Source organism: Terrapene carolina, unplaced genomic scaffold (assembly GCF_002925995.2).
Source record: "Terrapene carolina triunguis isolate 2854851 unplaced genomic scaffold, T_m_triunguis-2.0 Scaffold130, whole genome shotgun sequence".
In the NCBI taxonomy this organism is placed as follows: Eukaryota; Metazoa; Chordata; order Testudines; family Emydidae; genus Terrapene; species Terrapene triunguis.
Genome location: NW_020664481.1, coordinates 19,806,910 through 19,825,569, shown reverse-complemented (window position 1 = coordinate 19,825,569; position 18,660 = coordinate 19,806,910). Strand labels below are relative to the sequence as shown.

The 18,660-nt window shown below is 48.5% G+C and overlaps 1 protein-coding gene across 4 annotated transcripts in view; it reads left to right on the top strand.

The window, feature by feature from the left end:
* ZDHHC1 (zinc finger DHHC-type containing 1) overlaps positions 1 to 18,630 on the top strand; it is a 40,693-nt gene extending 22,063 nt beyond the window's left edge. For 2 of the 4 annotated variants that reach the window (XM_029911823.1, XM_029911821.1), the window contains exons 7-10: positions 7,598 to 7,683; positions 13,842 to 13,935; positions 14,907 to 15,018; positions 16,878 to 18,630. In XM_029911823.1, the coding sequence (XP_029767683.1) occupies positions 7,598 to 7,683; positions 13,842 to 13,935; positions 14,907 to 15,018; positions 16,878 to 17,404 (819 nt within the window). In that variant the 3' untranslated portion in view covers positions 17,405 to 18,630. The remainder of the gene's footprint in view (positions 1 to 7,597; positions 7,684 to 13,841; positions 13,936 to 14,906; positions 15,019 to 16,877) is intronic. The other 2 variants (XM_029911822.1, XM_029911824.1) reach the window with 2 other exon arrangements.
* The last annotated feature ends 30 nt before the right edge of the window (positions 18,631 to 18,660 follow it).

Here is an 18,660-nt window from a genome sequence, read left to right as displayed (position 1 = left end):
ATCTATGAGCAGATTGCATGAGGGATGCAGGAGAAGGGGTATGACAGGGACCAGCAGCAGTACAGTGTGAAAGCAAAGGAATTGTGGCAGGCATATCACAAGGCCAGGGAGACCAAGAGTTGATCCAATGCCAAGCCGCAGACCTGCTGCTTTTACAAGGAGCTGCATGCCATACTTGGCAGAGACCTCACTGCCACCCTGCACACCACCGTGGATACTTCCAAGAAGTCCGCGCCACAGGCCCCTGGCCTGAACAGTGAGGATGAGGACAAAGAGGAGGAAGAGGAGAATGGGGGTTGTGACCTGAGAGTCCAGCTATGCCATGAGCCAGGACCTGTTCGAGACTCCACTGCAGTCTAGTCAGTCCCAGCAGTCGAGCACAGGCCAGCCCAATGCAGGAGAATGATCCTCGGGTAAGTGTGTAAATTTATTTCCCATTACAGTGATGGGGCCCCCAACTTAACAGGACACATCTATCGACTTTGCATTAATATACTCGTACCAAAAGAGGTAGCGGTACAACAAAGTGAGGTAGCGTTCTCTGCTTTTCATTCCCCTAGGCAAGGAGAGCCATATGGAGCAGTTTGTTTGGATATGTAAGAATATCCCATCCCAAGGATGTCTCGATGAAACGTTCATGGATGTACTCCGCAATCCTCTCCCAAAGGTTTCTAGGGATGGCAGCCTTACTTTTTTCTCCGCAGTAGGACACTTTCCCAGGTCAGTCAGTGATAACTTCAGCAGGCAGAACTGCAGTACACAGATTAGCAGCATAAGGGCCCGGGTGGCTTTGGGACACCAGCAGCAGCTGTGCTCTCTGTGTGTTTGTTACCCTCAGGTGTGAGGTATCAGCTAAAATTACCACCACCTGTGGAAAATGGTGCCAGTATTCAGTGTCATTGCCTTATACTCATAGTTTCATGCAACCAAGCAATTCCCTCCTCATTTCCCTCAAGCCTGGAAGGCCATAGTCACCATGGCTGGTGCTGTGAGTGGCGCCGCATAGAAGCGCTCTGGAGCAGAAGTGTCAATAAGCATGTCTTGCTTAAAACTTTAGGGGAGCCAGGGAAGGGAGTTCTGAATATTAAGTTTCACATTCTATTTTGACTATACTGACAATTTATCTCTTTGTGTTTTATCTGCAGCTGCTGCCATTGCGGCCTGGAGACGTTCCCCTCCATACCCATAGAACACATGAACCAAATAAGGAGGAGAAAGATGGGGACTCAGGATGACATGTTCAATGAGATCCTGCAAGTCAGTGCTGCTTCAGACCGTGAGCACAGGGCCTGGAGGATGAACATTGCAGACAGCCTGGAGAAGGAAAGAGTGGAGAGGAGAAAGGCCCAGGTGTCCCATCAGGAAAAGGAGAGGAAGATGCACCAGGACATAATGGGCCTTCTCCGCCAGGAAACACAGATGCTGCAGACTCTTGTGGAACCTACAGGTTCAACAATCTCAGGCTCACCTCCCTTTCCAGTCCATGGAGAACTCCACTGCTGCACCTCTCGGCCCTAAGACTAAACATTCCGCAAGGCATCAGGGGCCCCACCCCTATCTCTACCTCTCCATGCAGGAGGACATTCAGGACAACCACAGCTTCACATAGGGTGACCTGTGAAAGACATGGTGGCTGTATGTGTAGCTAAAATGGACATGAATGTTCTTTCCCATTGTTAAATTCTGTTCTATTAATTTATTAAGTTTTTAATGTATTTGCTTTTAAATTGCACAGATTTTTCTTTGCACTGATTTTGTTACTCAATAAAGTTATATTATTTGGAAAATAATTAATCTTTATTAGTTCACAACATATGCTGCAGAATACCTAGCAGTTCTGAAAGCACCTACCTACTTGTTACTGTGCAGTGTGACACAACTCATAGGATCAGTGACAAACACAGTGTAATAATCATAAATGTACAGCAAGCGCTACCAAATTAATAGCCGCATGGACAATGTTATATTCATACATGTCCACCAAGGACCACACCATCCCTAACAGGCCCCAAAACAGCAGGCTTAGCTAGAGAACTGTATACCGCTGTGGCTCACTGTTAAAGTGTTTATTCAAAGCCTTCCTGAGCTGTATAGCTCTGTTGAGCTCTTCTAATAGCCTTTGTGTCTGGCTGTTCAAATTCAGCAGGCAGCTGCTCTATGCCTGCCCACCCTCCACCCCAGTGGCAACTTCCCGCCACCCCTTTGCCTCACAGATATTATGCAGGACACAGCAGGCATCTATACCCATTGGGATATTTTTGTCACTGAGGTCAAACCTTGTGAGTTAACAATGCCAGAGTCCCTTCAAGCGACTAAAGGCACATTCAACTGTCATTCTGCATCTGGTGAGCCGGTAGTTAAAGCGTTCTTTGATGCTGTCAAGGTGGGTGGTGAGCCAGGGGAGCAAGGGGTAAACTTGGTCGCCCAGGATCACTTGACATTTCAACGTTGCCAGTGGCAATCTGCTGGTTGGGAAAGGAAGTCCCTGCTGCAGCTTTATGAATAGTCCTGTGTTCTTAAAGATGCGAGCGTCGTGCATCTTCCCTGACCAGCCCACACTGATATCGGTGAAGCATCCCTGGTGATCCACCAATGGTTGCACAACATTAAAAAAGTAGCCCTTTCTGTTGATGTGCTCTGTGGCAAGGTGGTCTGATGCCAAAATAGGGATATGTGTGCCATCTATCGCTCCACCACAGCTCAGGGACCCCATTGCTGCAAATCCATCCACTATGTCCTGCACGTTGCTGAGAGTCCCAGTCCTGCATAGCAGGAGGCAATTAATGACCCTGCATACTTGCATGATACCGGCCTCTGCAATGGATTTTCCAATTCCAAAGTGATGTCCCACTGACTGGTAGCAATCTGACGCTGCAAGTTTCCACAGTGCAATCACCACTTGCTTCTCTACTGTCAGGGCAGCTCTGAAATTCTGCTGTCTCCGTGCTGGAGGGCTGGGGAGAGCTTGGCACACAGATCCAGGAATGTGGCCTTGCACATCCAAAAGTTCTGCTCATCATCCCAAGCCTGCATTACAGTGCAACCCCAACAGTCAGTGCTCATTTATTGGGCCCAGAAGCAGCGCTCCACCATCTGCAGCTGCTCCGTGAGTGCCACCCTCAACCTTTAATTGAGTCTCGCTATGTCACACAGCAGTCTGTCCTCCAAGGAATCGTCATGTTCCCCCGCTGATTTGGTTATTCTTGTGATTCTGCAAATATCAGAGGATCGTGCATCCTGTGCTTGCAATGCTCATGACAATAGTGCAAGCCCCGTGCTTCTGTCAGAGATGGTGGGTAGCAAGGAGGGCTGCGTGGGTTCATGGAATTTTGAAAACTGGTGTGAAAATGATGGGATATAGATGACTATGGAATGGAGACAGTTGCATGCTGGTAAGTTGACCCCTTGCTCCCTGTCACCCCGTGCAACTCATTTTGGGCCCACAATGCATTGCCAAAACTTCCCTGGATGGTGGTGGGTTGCACGCTGGGATACCTACCCATGGTGCACCGCACTGCATTGACACAAGCACTCCTGGTGAGTACGCACAGCACCAGTGCAAGGAGTCAAGTATGTATGCGCACAAGCGATATACTATGTGCGGTGGCTTTATGCCAGTGTAACTTGCGATGACAAAAGTTTGTAGTGTAGGCATGGCCTTGGCCTTGGGATGTGCAGCGAAGGCTGTGGAAGCTGTGAAAAGAGTACCCTGGCATTATTCATGTACGGTAGGTTTGGGATAGCTGGTTAATTTGAAGCACTACGCGGTCATGGCGGTAATATTTATTTTATATTGCTGCAGAGATGGAGGCTAAGTTTTCTGACCACTATGTTGCTGGGAGGTGGGTTTGGATAATCTAAGGCATAGATTCTTCTGCCCTCCTAGAGGGAGGAGACTAAAGAACTGTGTCCCATTACTTGATGCTCTGAGCCAAAGAGGGGGTTATGGCTGTGTTGTGCAGTATTCCTCTTGTAACACAGTGAGAGTTCATCACATTTACTAGCTGTCAGGTCCGCTTCCATTTGTTATTCCTTATGCCTTACTCCAGGGGTGGCCAACCTGATCCTGAGAAGGAGCCAAAATTTAACAATGAACATTGCCAAAGAGCCACAGTAATACGTCAGCAGCCCCCCATCAGCTCCCCCACCCCGCTCCCAGCGCCTCCCACCCACCGGCAGCCCCGCCAATCAGCGCCTCCCCCTCCCTCTCGATCAGCTGTTTCGTGGCATGCATGAGGCTCTGGGGGTGAGCGGGGAGGAGCGAGGGCACTGCATGCTCAGGGTAGGGGGTGGGAAGGGGTGGAGTGGGGGCAGGGCCTGTGGCAGAGCCAGGGGTTGAGCAGTGAGCACCCCCCGGCACATTGGAAAGTTGGTGCCTATAGCTCCAGCTCCGGAGTTGATGCCTATATAAGGAGCCGCATGTTAACTTCTGAAGAGTTGCATGTGGCTTCAGAGCCACAGGTTGGCCACTCCTGCCTTACTCTGTTCGGGTGTCATGTGACCATTATGGTTATATGTGACTTACAAGACTAAAATGAATGAAGTGGATTTTAGAAAGCTTTTTTTCCTCTAGGAGAGTGTTGCTCAGAAAATTCCTGAGATGTGTCCTTTGTTAACCTTACTGGTGTTGCCAGGCCTGCGTTGCTGTTCACTCACGTGTTTGCATTCTGTGGACATAGCAGAGAATGTTTTCCAAGAATGTGTGATGCAACAGATGATCAATGTTCCTCTTGTCTTAATGGGTAGCTTCTTTGTCGGTAGGACAACAGAATACTTTGTCTAGTGATGAAAGATTATACAGATCAACATGAGAGGGAGACTGAGAGCGCCTTGTCACTAACACATTTCTCACCCAACTCTGTTAAGGGAGACGATGTCGCACTTTGTTACTGAGCAATAACTGTTTGGATAGCAGATTGTAGGGTTGAACTCAGCTTTGAGAAACCCCTTCTTTGTAAACACTAAGCCCTAATCACTCCCAATAGCTGTGCCCTGTAATGGCCACAGTCTTGCTTGGCTCTCTCCAACAGCAGCTCTTTTCAGCCACAAGGTGGTTTTCTCTGAAAAGATCTAAATCTCTCCTGCCACATGTCTGCCTTGGTGTGAGATTGTCTCTTACTGTGGCCTCCCTGTTGCCTCATTTGACATATACTCTGCTCGTATAATGTGAACAGCTAGGTAATTGCACACTCCCAAAGTGGTTTGTTGACTTGAGAAAGTTCATATCTTTAAATCTACTAAACCAATTATTTTCAAACTTGTCTTGATATTTAAGAAAACTGGTTCAATAGTTCGAAAGTTACGAACATTTAAAATTTAAGACGAGCATTTTTGAAAATTTGGCAGGTCTGAAGTATTCCGTTTTGCTTTCTTTTAATCACGAGGTAAGATGGTACCAGGACTTCAAACATTCAGACCAAGATTTTCGGTGCCTACAGTTTTGGGTGCCCGACTTGAGACTGATTTTCAGAGGCTGGGTGCTCAGAATTTTCTGAAGAGCAAGCCCCTTCAAGATTTCCCAAAGTGGGTGTGACAGAATGCACCCCTGTATTCACACCTTACACACTATTGTAATAATCTTTGTACCTTTATGCCTTGTGAGGTGTCATTTAAAAACCCATAACTTCCCGGTCAGTATTGTCATGGTGAAATATATGTAGCAACATTGTATGTGAAGTTATAAGATTCCCCCTGTATGGTGTTATTAGCACATGTTCCAAACCCCACATCCCTGCCCAGGCAGAAGTCGGCAAACAGGTCTATCCTAAACAAAGGAATGTGGGCTTGCCTTAATTTGCATTTAAGCAGTAAACAGAATCATCAAGCAGAAAGGGGAATGGAGGAAACAAAAGGAAACCTGCATGTGAGCATACACTGGTGAAAAAACCCAGCAGGGAACATCCTTCCACACGGACTCTTTGTCTCCTGGGTCTCAGCTGGAAATGCTTTTCAAGAGGGGGACTGACACTTATAAAAGGAGAGGCAAACACCCCATGACACTTCTCCTCTCCCTCCCTCTCCATTTCACTCTTTGCACCTGAGAAGACAAAAGAAGCACCTGTTGAACTTTGGGGGAGGGATCCTACCTAGAGGTTTGGTCAGTATAGGAAGCATGTGGTGAGGAATTTTGCTTTAAATCTAATGTAGTTTGTTAAGTTAGGCAGTAGAAAGCGTTTTATCTTTTATTTTTCTTGTAACCATTTCTGACTCTTATGCCTCATTGCTTGTACTCACTTAGAATTTCTCTCTTTATAGTTAATAAACTTGCTTTATTGTTTTACCTAATCCAGTGTCTTTAAATTAAAGTGTCTGGGTATCTCTATTTAAAAGTAATAAGCTGGTGTATATGATTCCTGTAAAGAAATAATAGACTTAATATATTTGGACTGTCCGGAGAGGGCTGGGCAGTGCAAGACATTAATTTCTGGGGGTAATCCAGGTCTGGCAGTGTGTTGGGGTTGCCCTGGAGAAGTAACCAAGGCTGGTGAGAGCCAGAGTGTAGCGTGGTTGGCAAGTTGCAGTTTCACACAGACACTCAGGGTGTGACTTGTATGTTGGAAGGCTGTTTGTGAGCAGCCCCGGTTGGACCTACTGTAGCAAGGCATTGTAAGTACCCAAGGTTGCAGGGCAGGGGTGACATAGCCCCTGACTGGTCTGAATTGCATCTTGGTATTCACAGTGGGCACCCGAAGTCACTATCACTTTTAACAGTCTTGCCATCATAACTTTAAATCGACCGTAGTGATTTTCATTAAGCTTGTCTTTAAAGTCTCCATGAAACCTACAAGCTAAATCAGTTTTGGAGAAGACTGGCTTGGTAGTTATTCAGGTTTCAAATCAGTTGGAAAAAGTGAACTGAACTGAAGTGTCTCAGCCCTGGATCTCCTGAACCAAGTCTGTCTTCTCTGATGGCTGCCTATCAATCTTGATGCTTTTGTATTCTGGCCATCTCCGTTGCGTGGTCAGGTTTATTTATTTCTTTATTGGGGTGGTGGGTAGGTTGGGGGGGCCTTCCCCTTAATCCAGTTATTGGGATTTAAAAGATTTATTAACTCAGCCCTCTTGTATATTGACATCATAATGTAATATGTAAATTCCAGATCATATGTTATCTTGGATGTATGTACGTCTACAAAAACATTTGTCCAAAGGAGTAGCGTTAACCTTCACTCTTGTGGTTCCTGGCCTTTGCACACTTCCCTTTGAAACCTCAGTGTTGAATTAACAGGAATTGTTGCATTTAATATTCTAATAACTTTTTCTTTAATCCAGCTGTTTGGGCCTGGTGCAAATTTTTCCGAGGGACTTTTTTTAAGGTCCAAAGAAACTGAGGTTGGTGTTCATTTCTCCATTCTGATTGGACTGCAGATCTAGTCTGTTGTTTGATCCAGTCAGTATTTCATACAGTGGTGTCTCAGCCTTATTTTTTTCTTCTCATTAAACAATATGATATGTCTCATTTGCTGGCTGGCTGAGCAGAAAGCCTTCCTTCCGACTTGTGATTAAGGGGAAAAACCCGCTCCTTAACCCTGCTGATGTGTGTCCTTCATTCAGGTGCCCATATAGTTTTATTAATGTTTATTCTTGTTCTTTTCAGGAGGTGGATTTTTATGCAGGAAACCTTGGCTACACCAACCCTGAGATACAGGTGGAAGACTCATCAACAGTAACATCAGGCAGAGAGTGAGTACAGCTAACACTAGCAGAGGTTTCCTGGCATGGTGTGTGCTGTGTATGAAATTGACACCAAAGTCACCCCCTGTGGCCCCAGTGGGGGTAAAAGTGCTTAGGAGACTGAGGCAATGCATTTGTGTGTTTGAGCATGCCATGCTTTAACCTTGGTGCCTAAGAGTGTGTAAACACCTCCAGAGGTTCTTTAACCTACCAGGAAAACATCTTTTCTAGAACTCTCTAGCGCAGGGGTGGGCAAACTACAGCCCGCGGGCTGGATCTGGCCCCTCAGGGCTTTGGATCCGGCCCACGGGATTGCCCCGTGTGGCACTATGGGCCCCGTGCCGCTCTCAGAAGCGGCCAGCACCATGTCCCTGCGGCCCCCGGGTGGGGGGGCAGAGGGCTCCTTGCGTTGCCTCCAGGCACCGGCCCCTGCGGCTCCCATTGGCCGGGAACGGGGAACTGTGGCCAATGGGAGCTTCGGGGGAGGTACCTGGAGGCGCGGCAAGGGCAGCGCATGCGGAGCCCTCCAGCCCCTCTCCCCCAGGGGCCGCAGCGCTTCCTGGAGTGGCGTGGGGCCGGGGCCAGTTTAGGTAAATGGCGCCGGGCCGGAGCCCAAACCCTTCCTGCCCCCTGCCCCCCAAACCCCTGCCCTGAGCCCCCGCCGTACCCCGCACCCCTGTGGCACCCCAACCCCCTGCCCTGAGCTCCCTGCTGCACCTCGCACCCCTCCTACACCCCAAGCCCCTGCCCTGAGCCCTCTGCCGCACCCCGCGCCCCTCCTGCACCCCAACCCCCTTCCCTGAGCCCCCTCATACGCCCCGCACCCCTCCTCTGCCCCAATCCCTTGCCCTGAGCCCCTTCCTGCACACCGTACACCCTCCCACACCTCACACTCCCTCCCACACCCCAACCCCCTGCCCTGGCCCTGCATACAATTTCCCCACCCAGATGTGGCCTCGGCCCAAAATGTTTGCCCACCCCTGCTCTAGCAGGACTGTCTTACATTAAAATTTCTTATGGGATCTTTGCTGTTGAAAATTCTGCTTGTGGTCTTGAAAAATTCTGTGCACTGTGACTGAAAACCAGAACACTAAGTTTTGTCCTCCACTAGGGGTGTGCGCTTGTCTTTGGAGTACATGGGAGCTCCGCAGGCATGTCTGAGAACATGACTGGGATCGGAGAGCTTTCAGATAGTAGCAGGCAGCAACTGGGTATCTGAGACTGCCTTACCATGAAAAGGGCTCTGCTGTTCTGAGAGTTTGCCACCCCACTCTCATGAGATTTTTACCTGTCCTTGGGCACCATTTCACGAAACCCCTGTAGTACAGCATGTTGACAGAAAACTACCTTGGGTAAGAAGCAGGGAACTTTACTGCCTGGCTGGTTAATATAAATGCATGAGGAAAATACTCCTTACTCCTGCCCTAGGAGTCAACTGGCAGAGACGACTTCTTATCCAAGTACCTTTTAGTGAAACTAGGGGATTTTATCCTTCCATCATGCACCTCCCTCCATGCCTTCCAGCTGTTCTCTCTGAATGATAGCAATGCCATCCAACAGCTGCCTCCGGAAGAGACAGGCATGACCTAGTAGTCTTAGCTTGGGCCTGGGAGCCAGGAACTCCTGCATTCTAATCTTGGCTCTGATGCTGATTCACTCTGTGGCCTTGGACAAGTGACTTAACCTTTCTACATCAGTCTCCCTACCTGTAAATTGGGGATAATAGTCACCTAGCTCACAGGGGTGCCATGACGATTAATGAGTTAGTGTTTGTGTAGTGCTTTGAAGGCAGAAGAGTGCTAGGTACTCTTATTCTATATGGTGGGGCTGAACTCTGATTTCTATATCTGAGGCGCTTTTGATTCTCCGTGTCTAATAAATTTCCCCACAGCTGCTGCAGGTATCTCAGGATCAATAAGTGTTTAATAAAACAGACTTTAATTCAAGCCTGAATGTGTTTACATAGGGAAGGGGTTTGTGTGGGTAAGGGAGCAGTGAGAGCATATTGTTAATGTAAGTGGAAGGAGGTGTGTGTGTCTAGGAAACCTGCTTCGTTGTGCTCCCCCTCCAACCTCTCTCTTCACCCAGGACTACAGCATCAGGCCAGGGATAGAGAAGAGAGGAGAAAAAGGACAGAGAGGAATGTATGCCACTACTTTTATGCAGTTAGGACAGTAGGAAAAGCCAGAATTGGACAACTGGATATACTCCGTCCCAGGTATAACCCTCCTCTGAAACACCAGCATCAACCAACTGTTCCTCTGTGAGAGGGATATGCACCAGGCCACATGCCCCTGGCATCTGCTCCCTTAGGGCTGCAGTAGGAATATAAGAGAGAGTTCCCACTTGACCTGCACTTCCAGGACTCCCCTTCTCTCTGATTGGGAACCCTGTGACTTACAACATAAAGAACTCCCTGTAGAAGTGGTTCTTCTCCCCAGTCCGACTTTACTTTGAGATCCCCTGCTCTCACCGCACTGATAAGGGGAAAATTACTAAGTTTGACTGAATGGCTAACCTTCACGTACAGCCCTGTCACATTCCATGGCACATGCTACTATAAAGTTCAGTACTCGGAACACACCGTTGGGGTCCTGCTTGGGATGTGTTCAAAATCCGGCCCCTTGTTTTCTTCCTCCCTCATGCTGGACACAAAACTCCCAGGCCCTCACGACTGTGCAGCGTGAGACTCTTTAAATACTTAACACACTCTTTCCTCTCTCCTTCCCACATACGCACACCACTAGCCCCTGGGTATCAGAAAGGACCCACACACCAAACCATACAGTGTTATTTCCTTCACCGTACCCAAAAGTCCATCCTCTCTTTTTCAGACCAACTGCTAAATTGGTTAACTCTCACCTTGACTACTGCAACTTTCTCTTCTCTGGTCTCCCTGCCTGTCACTTTGCCCCTGTCCAGTCCATCCAAAATGGGTCTTCCTTGCATGACACTCAGATCATGTCACTCCACTATTCCACTCCCTTCACTGCCGCCTTCTCACTGTCCACATTATATTCAAACTTCTGATCCTTCAAAGTTCTGCCTAGATTCATAGACTCCAAGGCCAGCAGGGACCACTGTGATCATCTAGTCTGACCTGCATAACACAGACATCCCCAGCTCCTGGTGTGGTCTTTTGAGGGGGCTCTGCTGCTCCTGACTGTTCCTCCTTAGTCTGACCTCAGTCAGGGCAGTTCTTGGACTCTCAACTCTAAGTCTAGCAGTCTGCTTCGGTCTCTTGTCTCTGTTCATGCGGGCAGCCTGGTGCAAAGGTGTCACCCCTTTGCTGTCCCAGGCCTTTCAGCCTCCCTTTCCTTCTCCGGACTCTCCTGTTTATAGCAGGCCTTGTTTCCTCTGGTGGCTGCAGCTCTCAGTGCCTGCCTCCATGATTGGCAGCTCTGGCCTCGGCATGGGGAGGTGGTCAAGCTGCTTGTCTGTAAACCGGAGAGGCTCTCCTCCCTCTTCTGTCTGTGCTCAGAATGGGGTTTATAGACCCCTTAACATAAGGCTATAGAACGTACTCAAAGTATGTCCTGTTCGACATACAGAGTATCTTTTAAAAATGACTTTTTTCTCACTCTCCTACTCCCTTCCCTCCACACAAGCCACCTTCCCAGCTACCGTCTCTCCCTTCTATTTACAGCTTCTGTGCTGCTCCTTACTCTTCAAACTCCTCTTTCTTACTACCCCCTTTATTCAAATTCCTCTCTCTTCCATGATGCCGCTCATTCATGACCCCTGAGGAACTCAATTATAGATCGTGATTTAACTAAAATAAAGACTTTTAAAAAAATCATTTTGAGATTGGACTTTCACCTGGTCTCCCAATGTTACTGTTTATTTTGTTTTGGAATCCTGTTTCCGTGAGGACTATGTTAACGCACACTAGGCTTTTCATTTCGCACCAGCACCAGGAAGGTCTACACGGGGCAGTTAGAGCGGAACACAGAGCACTCTGCAGTTCACACCCCCATAGCTCGGTCTGGCACCAGTGTAGACGAGCCCTGAGGTTAGTTTTGTGGTAGATTATAGATAATTTAGTTTTGCTGGTGTTTCAGTCACAATGCAGAGATCTCCAGGATTTAAGCTGTGTTCAACTTGCATGGCTGTAATGCCAGGAAATGATAAACAGTCTCTTTTGTTTGGGAGAGGGCATGTGAGGGACAAGTGCAGTATTTGCACCCCATTCCCTTCAAGAACTAAAAAATCTGGAGATCTTCAAGAAGACAACACATCCCTCTGCAGACCCTAATGGCCCTGCTCATGAGAAGGCTGAAAGCTCATCTACCAAAGTGCTCTTCCAGCTGCCTTGGTGCCTAAGGTGAAACTTGGGGAAAAGAGGAGTTCTTCTTCTTCCTCTGTGGCTTCATCAAAGCCAAAGAAGTCCAGTTTTCTGTTGGAGGCTGAGGCCAGATTGAAAAAGTCTTCATCCACAACTCCCAGGAGTGATGAGTCAAGTAAAAGACACAAGTCCTCTGGTACTGTGCTGAAGTCGGAACACAGGTAACAGTCCTCTCTGGTACCAACCGGCAGAGGCAACACCGTCACCTCTAGCACAGGGCCATCAAGACAGGTGCCTTCAGCATTCAAGGTCATTCCAACTCTGGTACCGTCTTCACGTACTCTCTGTACGCAAGTCCATTCAGCTACTTTTAGACCCATACCAATGGGACCAGTACTACCTGCCCTACTACTGAGGCTATGCCTCCTATTTTGGTCCCCTGGATGCCAAAAGCTTTTTTGGCTGCAAAAGACTTGTTATGTCTATTGGTACTGCGTTTACCTATATTACATCATCCAGTACTGACCTGTGGCAGGACATTAATAATGGTAATAATTGGTACCAATGGCGGTACAATCAGCATTTCACCCTACTCAGCTACTTCAACAGTTTCCTCAGGATCGCCATCGATGCAGACATCGGTACCGCCAACGTAGGGACCTGCATAGCCAGTACTGAGATCATCTTTAACTTCAAATGGAGCTGCTCCACCATTTGCTGTGGAGATCTGCATTACTTCCTTGGAGTTGGATGGTAGCAGACAGGCTTCACCAGCCAGATCCTTCTGTTCACCTTACTTTTAAACACAACGTTGACATGCTGTGAGGACCTGTGGTCTTACACAAGAGCATTACTTGTTCAGATATTCTGCCGTGGTGCCCTCCCATCGCTTGCCTAAGGCAGGAAAAAGTGATGGGGCCATGGCCCTATGGCCTCCTGGTGGCCCCCACAGTTCCGGGAAGGTGGCGGAGAGGAGTGAGTGGCTGGTGGGAGGGCCTTGGAGGGGCAGGGACCTCAGGTACAGGGGCAGAGAGGAGTGAGCAGAGGGTGGGCAGGGCCTCGGGGGAGGATGCATAAGAATGGCCACACTGGATCAGACCAAAGGTCCATCTAGCCTAGTATCCTGTCTTCCGACAGTGGCCAATGCCAGGTGCTTCAGAGGGAATGAACAGAACAGGTAATCATCAAGTGATCCATCCCAAGTCACCCATTCCCAGCTTCTGGCAAACAGAGGCTAGGGACACCATTCCTGCCCATCCTGGCTAATAGCCATTGATGGCCCTATCCTCCATGAATTTATCTAGTTCCTTTTTGAACCCTGGTATAGTCTTGGCCTTCATAACATCTTCTGGCAAAGAGTTCCACAGGTTGACTGTGTGTTGTGTGACGTAATACTTCCTTTTGTTTGTTTTAAATTTGCTGCCTATTAATTTCATTGGGTGACCCCTAGTACTTGTGTTATGAGAAGGAGTAAATAACACTTCCTTATTTACTTTCTCCACACCAATCATGATTTTATAGACCTCTCATATCCCCCCTTAGTCGTCTCTTTTCCAAGCTGAAAAGTCCCAGTCTTATTAATCTCTCCTCATATGGAAACCGTTCCATACCCCTCATCATTTTTGTTGCCCTTTTCTGTACCCTCCTAGTTATCAATCCCGTGTGCATGTTGAACAGGAGAGGAAACAAGATGGAACCCTGTGGAGTTCCACAGAACAGTGCCCTGGGGGGGGAAGGGGAGGAGCAATTGCCCCACAGCACTCTCTTGGAACACCCTGCAAGGAAGGAGCCCAGCCCAGCTGTTTTGAGGCACTTGGGCATCAAAGAGTTAACTGTTCCTTAAGAAAGCTGCACTATCTTGTGTATTCTTCATGTGTTTTAGCCTTTCAAAGTTCTGTGTCCACAACGATGGAGCAGACCCCGAGCTCAACTCTTCTCCTGAGCTCCCAGCTCTTCAGTCCATAGTCCACCCCCAGGTAAGTGGGAGACCTACTATAGCCTGTGAGCTGCTGTGCTTGTACGGTGTTGTCATGTCTCTCACAGACACAGACACATACAGTGCACCCTACTGTCACTTCATTCAGACACATGCCTCCTCCTGGCTTCTCATCTTGTGCTCACACACAGGGTATGTCTGCGCCACTGTAGCTGTAGTGTAGACACTTACTGCAGAAACAGAGCGTTCTTATCCCTGGAGCAACATAGCAAGGTCAACCTAACTTTCTAGTGTAGACCCGCCCACCGAGACACATGGTCCCATCCCCTCACTTCACACACATGGATACGCTCTCCTGTCCCCTCACTTCATGCATGCGAACACCCACATACGTGTACCTTCTCTTTTCTTTCACAAAGAACACACCCTGCCCACAGTAACCCAACACGTACACCGCACTGTCACCTCACAGACGTACCCCAGCGGCAGTGCATGCCGTATGTGCACTCTCCCACCGTCTCATCCAACTCAGTACAATACAGAACACTTTATTTCCAGAGTGGAAAAGGCAGGAACCTTGGCTTCCCTTGGAGCCTCTCCCCAGGGAAAGACTGTGTGTTTGGGCCTTCCACTGGGCTTAGAATTCAGTCACCTGTGCCACGGTGTCACTGCTCTTCATTCCTGATCTGGTGGCAAGTTGCTATGTAGTGTGATGCTCTCGCCTTTCTCAAGGCTTATGCCCAATTGTTTCTCGTTGCTTTTAACAGAAGGCCGTACTAGGCGGTTGCAAACTTCTTGGCTTGTGTAGGCCAGACTCAGTGCACTCAGTAGGGGCTCCTTGCATCGCTCCCCTCAATTCCTTTCCTCCCAAACTCTAAACTGAAATCATTTATGAAACTGATTTAAAAAATGAAGGAAGTTAAACAGAAACAGGAGTTATAAAAGCTGCCAGTGCAGCATCTTTGAACTAATGAGTGGATCTTCCTTCATCCGAGCTTCTTGTTTTCATAGCAGCAGAAGAAGCGGAAGAAGAAAAAGGTGTGTAAGGTTCCATCCTCAGTCATGGATGAAAGGTCCAAGACAAGCAGTCAGCCCAGACGCCCTCTCCCAGCTACCCAACCAGGTGAGTGTGCTTCAGTAAGCCCCTCTGGTCTAGCTGCATTTACATGACCGTCAGGCAGGCGAATGTGCCATAGAGAGCTCCTCCCCCAGCACCCTAACCAGGTAAGTGAGCCACAGGGAGCTCCTTTATTCGAGCCCCACAATTAGGAGAAATGTAAGGGAATTAGCAGGGAAACGTTAGAAAAACAGAAGAGAGAGGAAAACCGAAGTGAAGAATGCAAATCCCTGGGGGGTAATACCAAATATCATAGGGCAGCTGGTTCCAAACTGAGCTCTCTGGAGAGCTGTCTTGTCACGTGATGCCAGTTCACCCTTGCTTGTAGCTCCTTCCTCAGATAATCAAGGCTCGTCAGTGGAAACAAGGCTGGAGGAGCTGGGAACAACTAGGAAGAGCCAGCCCAACTTTTAGGACCTACAGCTTCAAAAGAGGAAGGGAGAAATGAGAGCCACTCCAGGGACTGGAGCTGCCAATGAGAAAGGGATGTTTAGGGGGAAGGGAATGAGGCAGCCAAGTAGTATGTGCAAGTAGGGGAAGCAAAGGACTGTGTGGCAGGGAAGCACATGCAGGGACGGGAGGAGACCACATAACAAAGAAAGGAGTATGTGCCGGGGGAGCAAGGGAAGAGGGAGGAAAGGGGGAGATGCAGTGAAGAGCCAAAGCAGGGTGTGTGATGAACTTTGGAAAGGACCAAACACTTTTCACATTAACGACAGTTATAGTGATCGTGTCTTGGAGCAGCATTGCCTGTGCCCCTTCCCACATGGCTGCCCTTAAAAGGAGAGAACGAGGAGAAGGCACTTCCAGACTGAGAACAGCAGCAAGGACCAGAGAACTCGCTATCCCATGCCCCTGGACCTTCTCTAATATGAGGGTGGGAGTGTCAGTTGAGCTTTACTCTCCAGCCTGGGATGGAGGGTGATGTGCAGCGCTTCTGAGCTATTCTCCTGTGGGTTTAAGCATGGCTGACTGGAGAAATGCGGACCTTGGGCATCCAGCAGCAGGAAGGATGACTTCACTGTTTGTAGAGCCAGGGGGAGACTCCAAATAATAGCAGTGACACATGGGACCCCCACTGCTCCCAATCTGTCACTTGACAGATGGGTGAACTTCTGAAGTTAAGCTGAGGAGCTGCTGCTGTTTCAGACACTACCCATCCTCCTCTCAAACCTGGGGGGTAGAATCTATTCAGCTTCTACGGCTCTTCTTGCCTGGGGGAATGGTTTTTTTGAAGGAGCAAATATGAGAAAATACCAGGCAGGATTTAGCTGCCAGGACTCTAATGGCACTTCACAGCTATGGAGTCAGGCAGAGCTGCAGTGCCACAGTGGGTTCCAACCAGCTCTGCACTGCAGACCTCAGTGGGGCAGGATTTGACCCACCAGGAAAATGAGGCTTCACTAGAAGGTGAGGGCAAGTCCTCTGAAATGCACTCATGACATTTGGGACTTTGACTTCACTTTATCATTAGGTGCCATGGTATGCACGTGTGATTTCATGTCAGGATACATGAGGGAATGTAACTGTAGGGTCCAGGGGCTTGTGGGACCTATATGTGGAAAGGAAGATAAAGGGGGTATATGAACCCAGCATTGGGCAGAACATAGCCTGCCTTAGAAGGGGAAATTAATTGGTCATGTGGTGTTGGAAAATGTTTAGTGCATGTATTCTTCCATTATTGAGAATTGACTTGTGGGCCTTTTTACATCTGGTTTTGCATGAGCATGTATGGGCTCCTTTAATTTTGGTGGATCAGTCCCTTTTTTATCTTAATCACCCCTGGGACTGGGGACATGTATCTGGGGATGAAAGAAACCACGGTCTCCTCTGATGCTTCCATTTTCCTTTCTTTCCACCTTCAGAATTTTCAGCCACTGCTGCCATCTCATCCTCCTCCCACAGCCTTCATCTCCCTATGCCAGCTTTCCCTCACAGAGCTGCCAGGCCTGCAGGCAGCATTGGCCATGTCCAGGCAGCTGGACCGCCTGTTGAATACCACTCAGAGTCTGCAGAGTCCATGGATGAGATCCCTGTGGCTCAGACCCGCCTGGGGAGCGCTGCCCCTACGGGGGCTTCCAACAAAAGCCTTAACAACTTTCACCATCATTCCTTGTCCACAGCCCATGCCAGAGATGATGGGGAGAAGAATCTATATCCTGGGCACCTGGTAAAAAGGAAAAGCTGCCAGAGAGCCAGTGATGGGGAACAAGAGCTGGAACTGCTCTCTAAGATACCTGCTGTGTTTGTGAGCGAGAGCAGTGGTGAGCCTCCGGTCCCACCTGGTGAGATAGTATCCAAGCCCCATCAGAGGAAGTGCACTAGCAAACAGCATGTGGATGAGCAGGACCCACACTTGTGGGACATGAGGACAAACACAAGAGCAGCTTAGGCATCCGCCTTCCAAAGCTTACTTTCCAGGATTTTGTCTTCAAGGGAAGGGAAAGGAGGTTGCTCACGCTACAAATATGTTGGTGTCCACAGATGTTGATTCCAGTGACTCATCTTATTCCATGGAGTCAACTGAGTTCAGATTCTTTGATGGAAAGATTCTTCTTTCCAGCAGACCAAGCTGCAGAGCAGAAGGAGACCTGTTATGCCAGCTTCCTGACTACTGCCTGCTTCAAGATCAGCAGCATGTGCATCAGAGCAGGGTGAGATGTTAGCAACTCAGTTTCCTTCCCATTACCCTGGGGAAGCAGTGGGTGTCGTTGGGGCATAGACTGTAATATGGGGACTTCAGGTGTTCCCCAATGTACTGGAGAGCCCACGCCCAAACTGTGGTCACCACCAGACTGCAATGAGACATTTATTGCTGCCCCACCAGAGGCAAGAGCTACCACGGTGACAGATCAGAGACTTCTGCTTACCTTGGCACATTGCTATGGGGTACTATGGAAATCTGCTTCCCCTAGGCAGAGGGACACTACCTCTCCAACTGAAACTTGTGCTGAATCCACCAACATCCTGGCCTTCTGGAAAGTTGTTCTCCGTTAATGTTATTAGATGGCGTATGTGTGAAAGAGGGGTGCATTGAGCCCAGATCTCTGAGGATTGCTTTCTCACCATCTCTGTGCATTGGCTTACCTTGCAAAGAACCTGGATTGGGATGGTTTGACCCCTCAGAGGGTTGAGTGACCCATATGTGCTAGCCACCGAAATTAACATGCTTAAATCTCCAAGAGGTGATTCCTATGGTCTCAGTCCAGAATGCAGTTTCCCTCTTTTATACTGCCCATTAGTAACATGGGTCTTTGAGCATGATGGGCAGCACATGTGTTCGTGTGTGAGCAATACCTGTAGGGCACTCAGCCTGAAAGCAGGGATAGAGCCATCATACCACTGGTGTATCACTGCTAGGTAATGCCCTTGTAGTGTTCTTTCCACTTCTCTCATCTGTCATTGTCTGTATCTGTCATCTAGGTAAAATTCACCTTGTGCAAACTCTGTGCTTGAAATGATCAGAAGGCTGATTACTCCCATTGGCCTGGAAAGGGCTGGAAAATTCTCTCGAACAGTAGCCACTGAATCACAACTTATTCTTTAATGTTCCCTCCTCATGCAGCAATATTCTGAGTCTTGTTGTGTGGAGCTCCATAATCAGCTCTGTCCACAATAAAATTTTCTATGACCTTTGCTAATCATTTT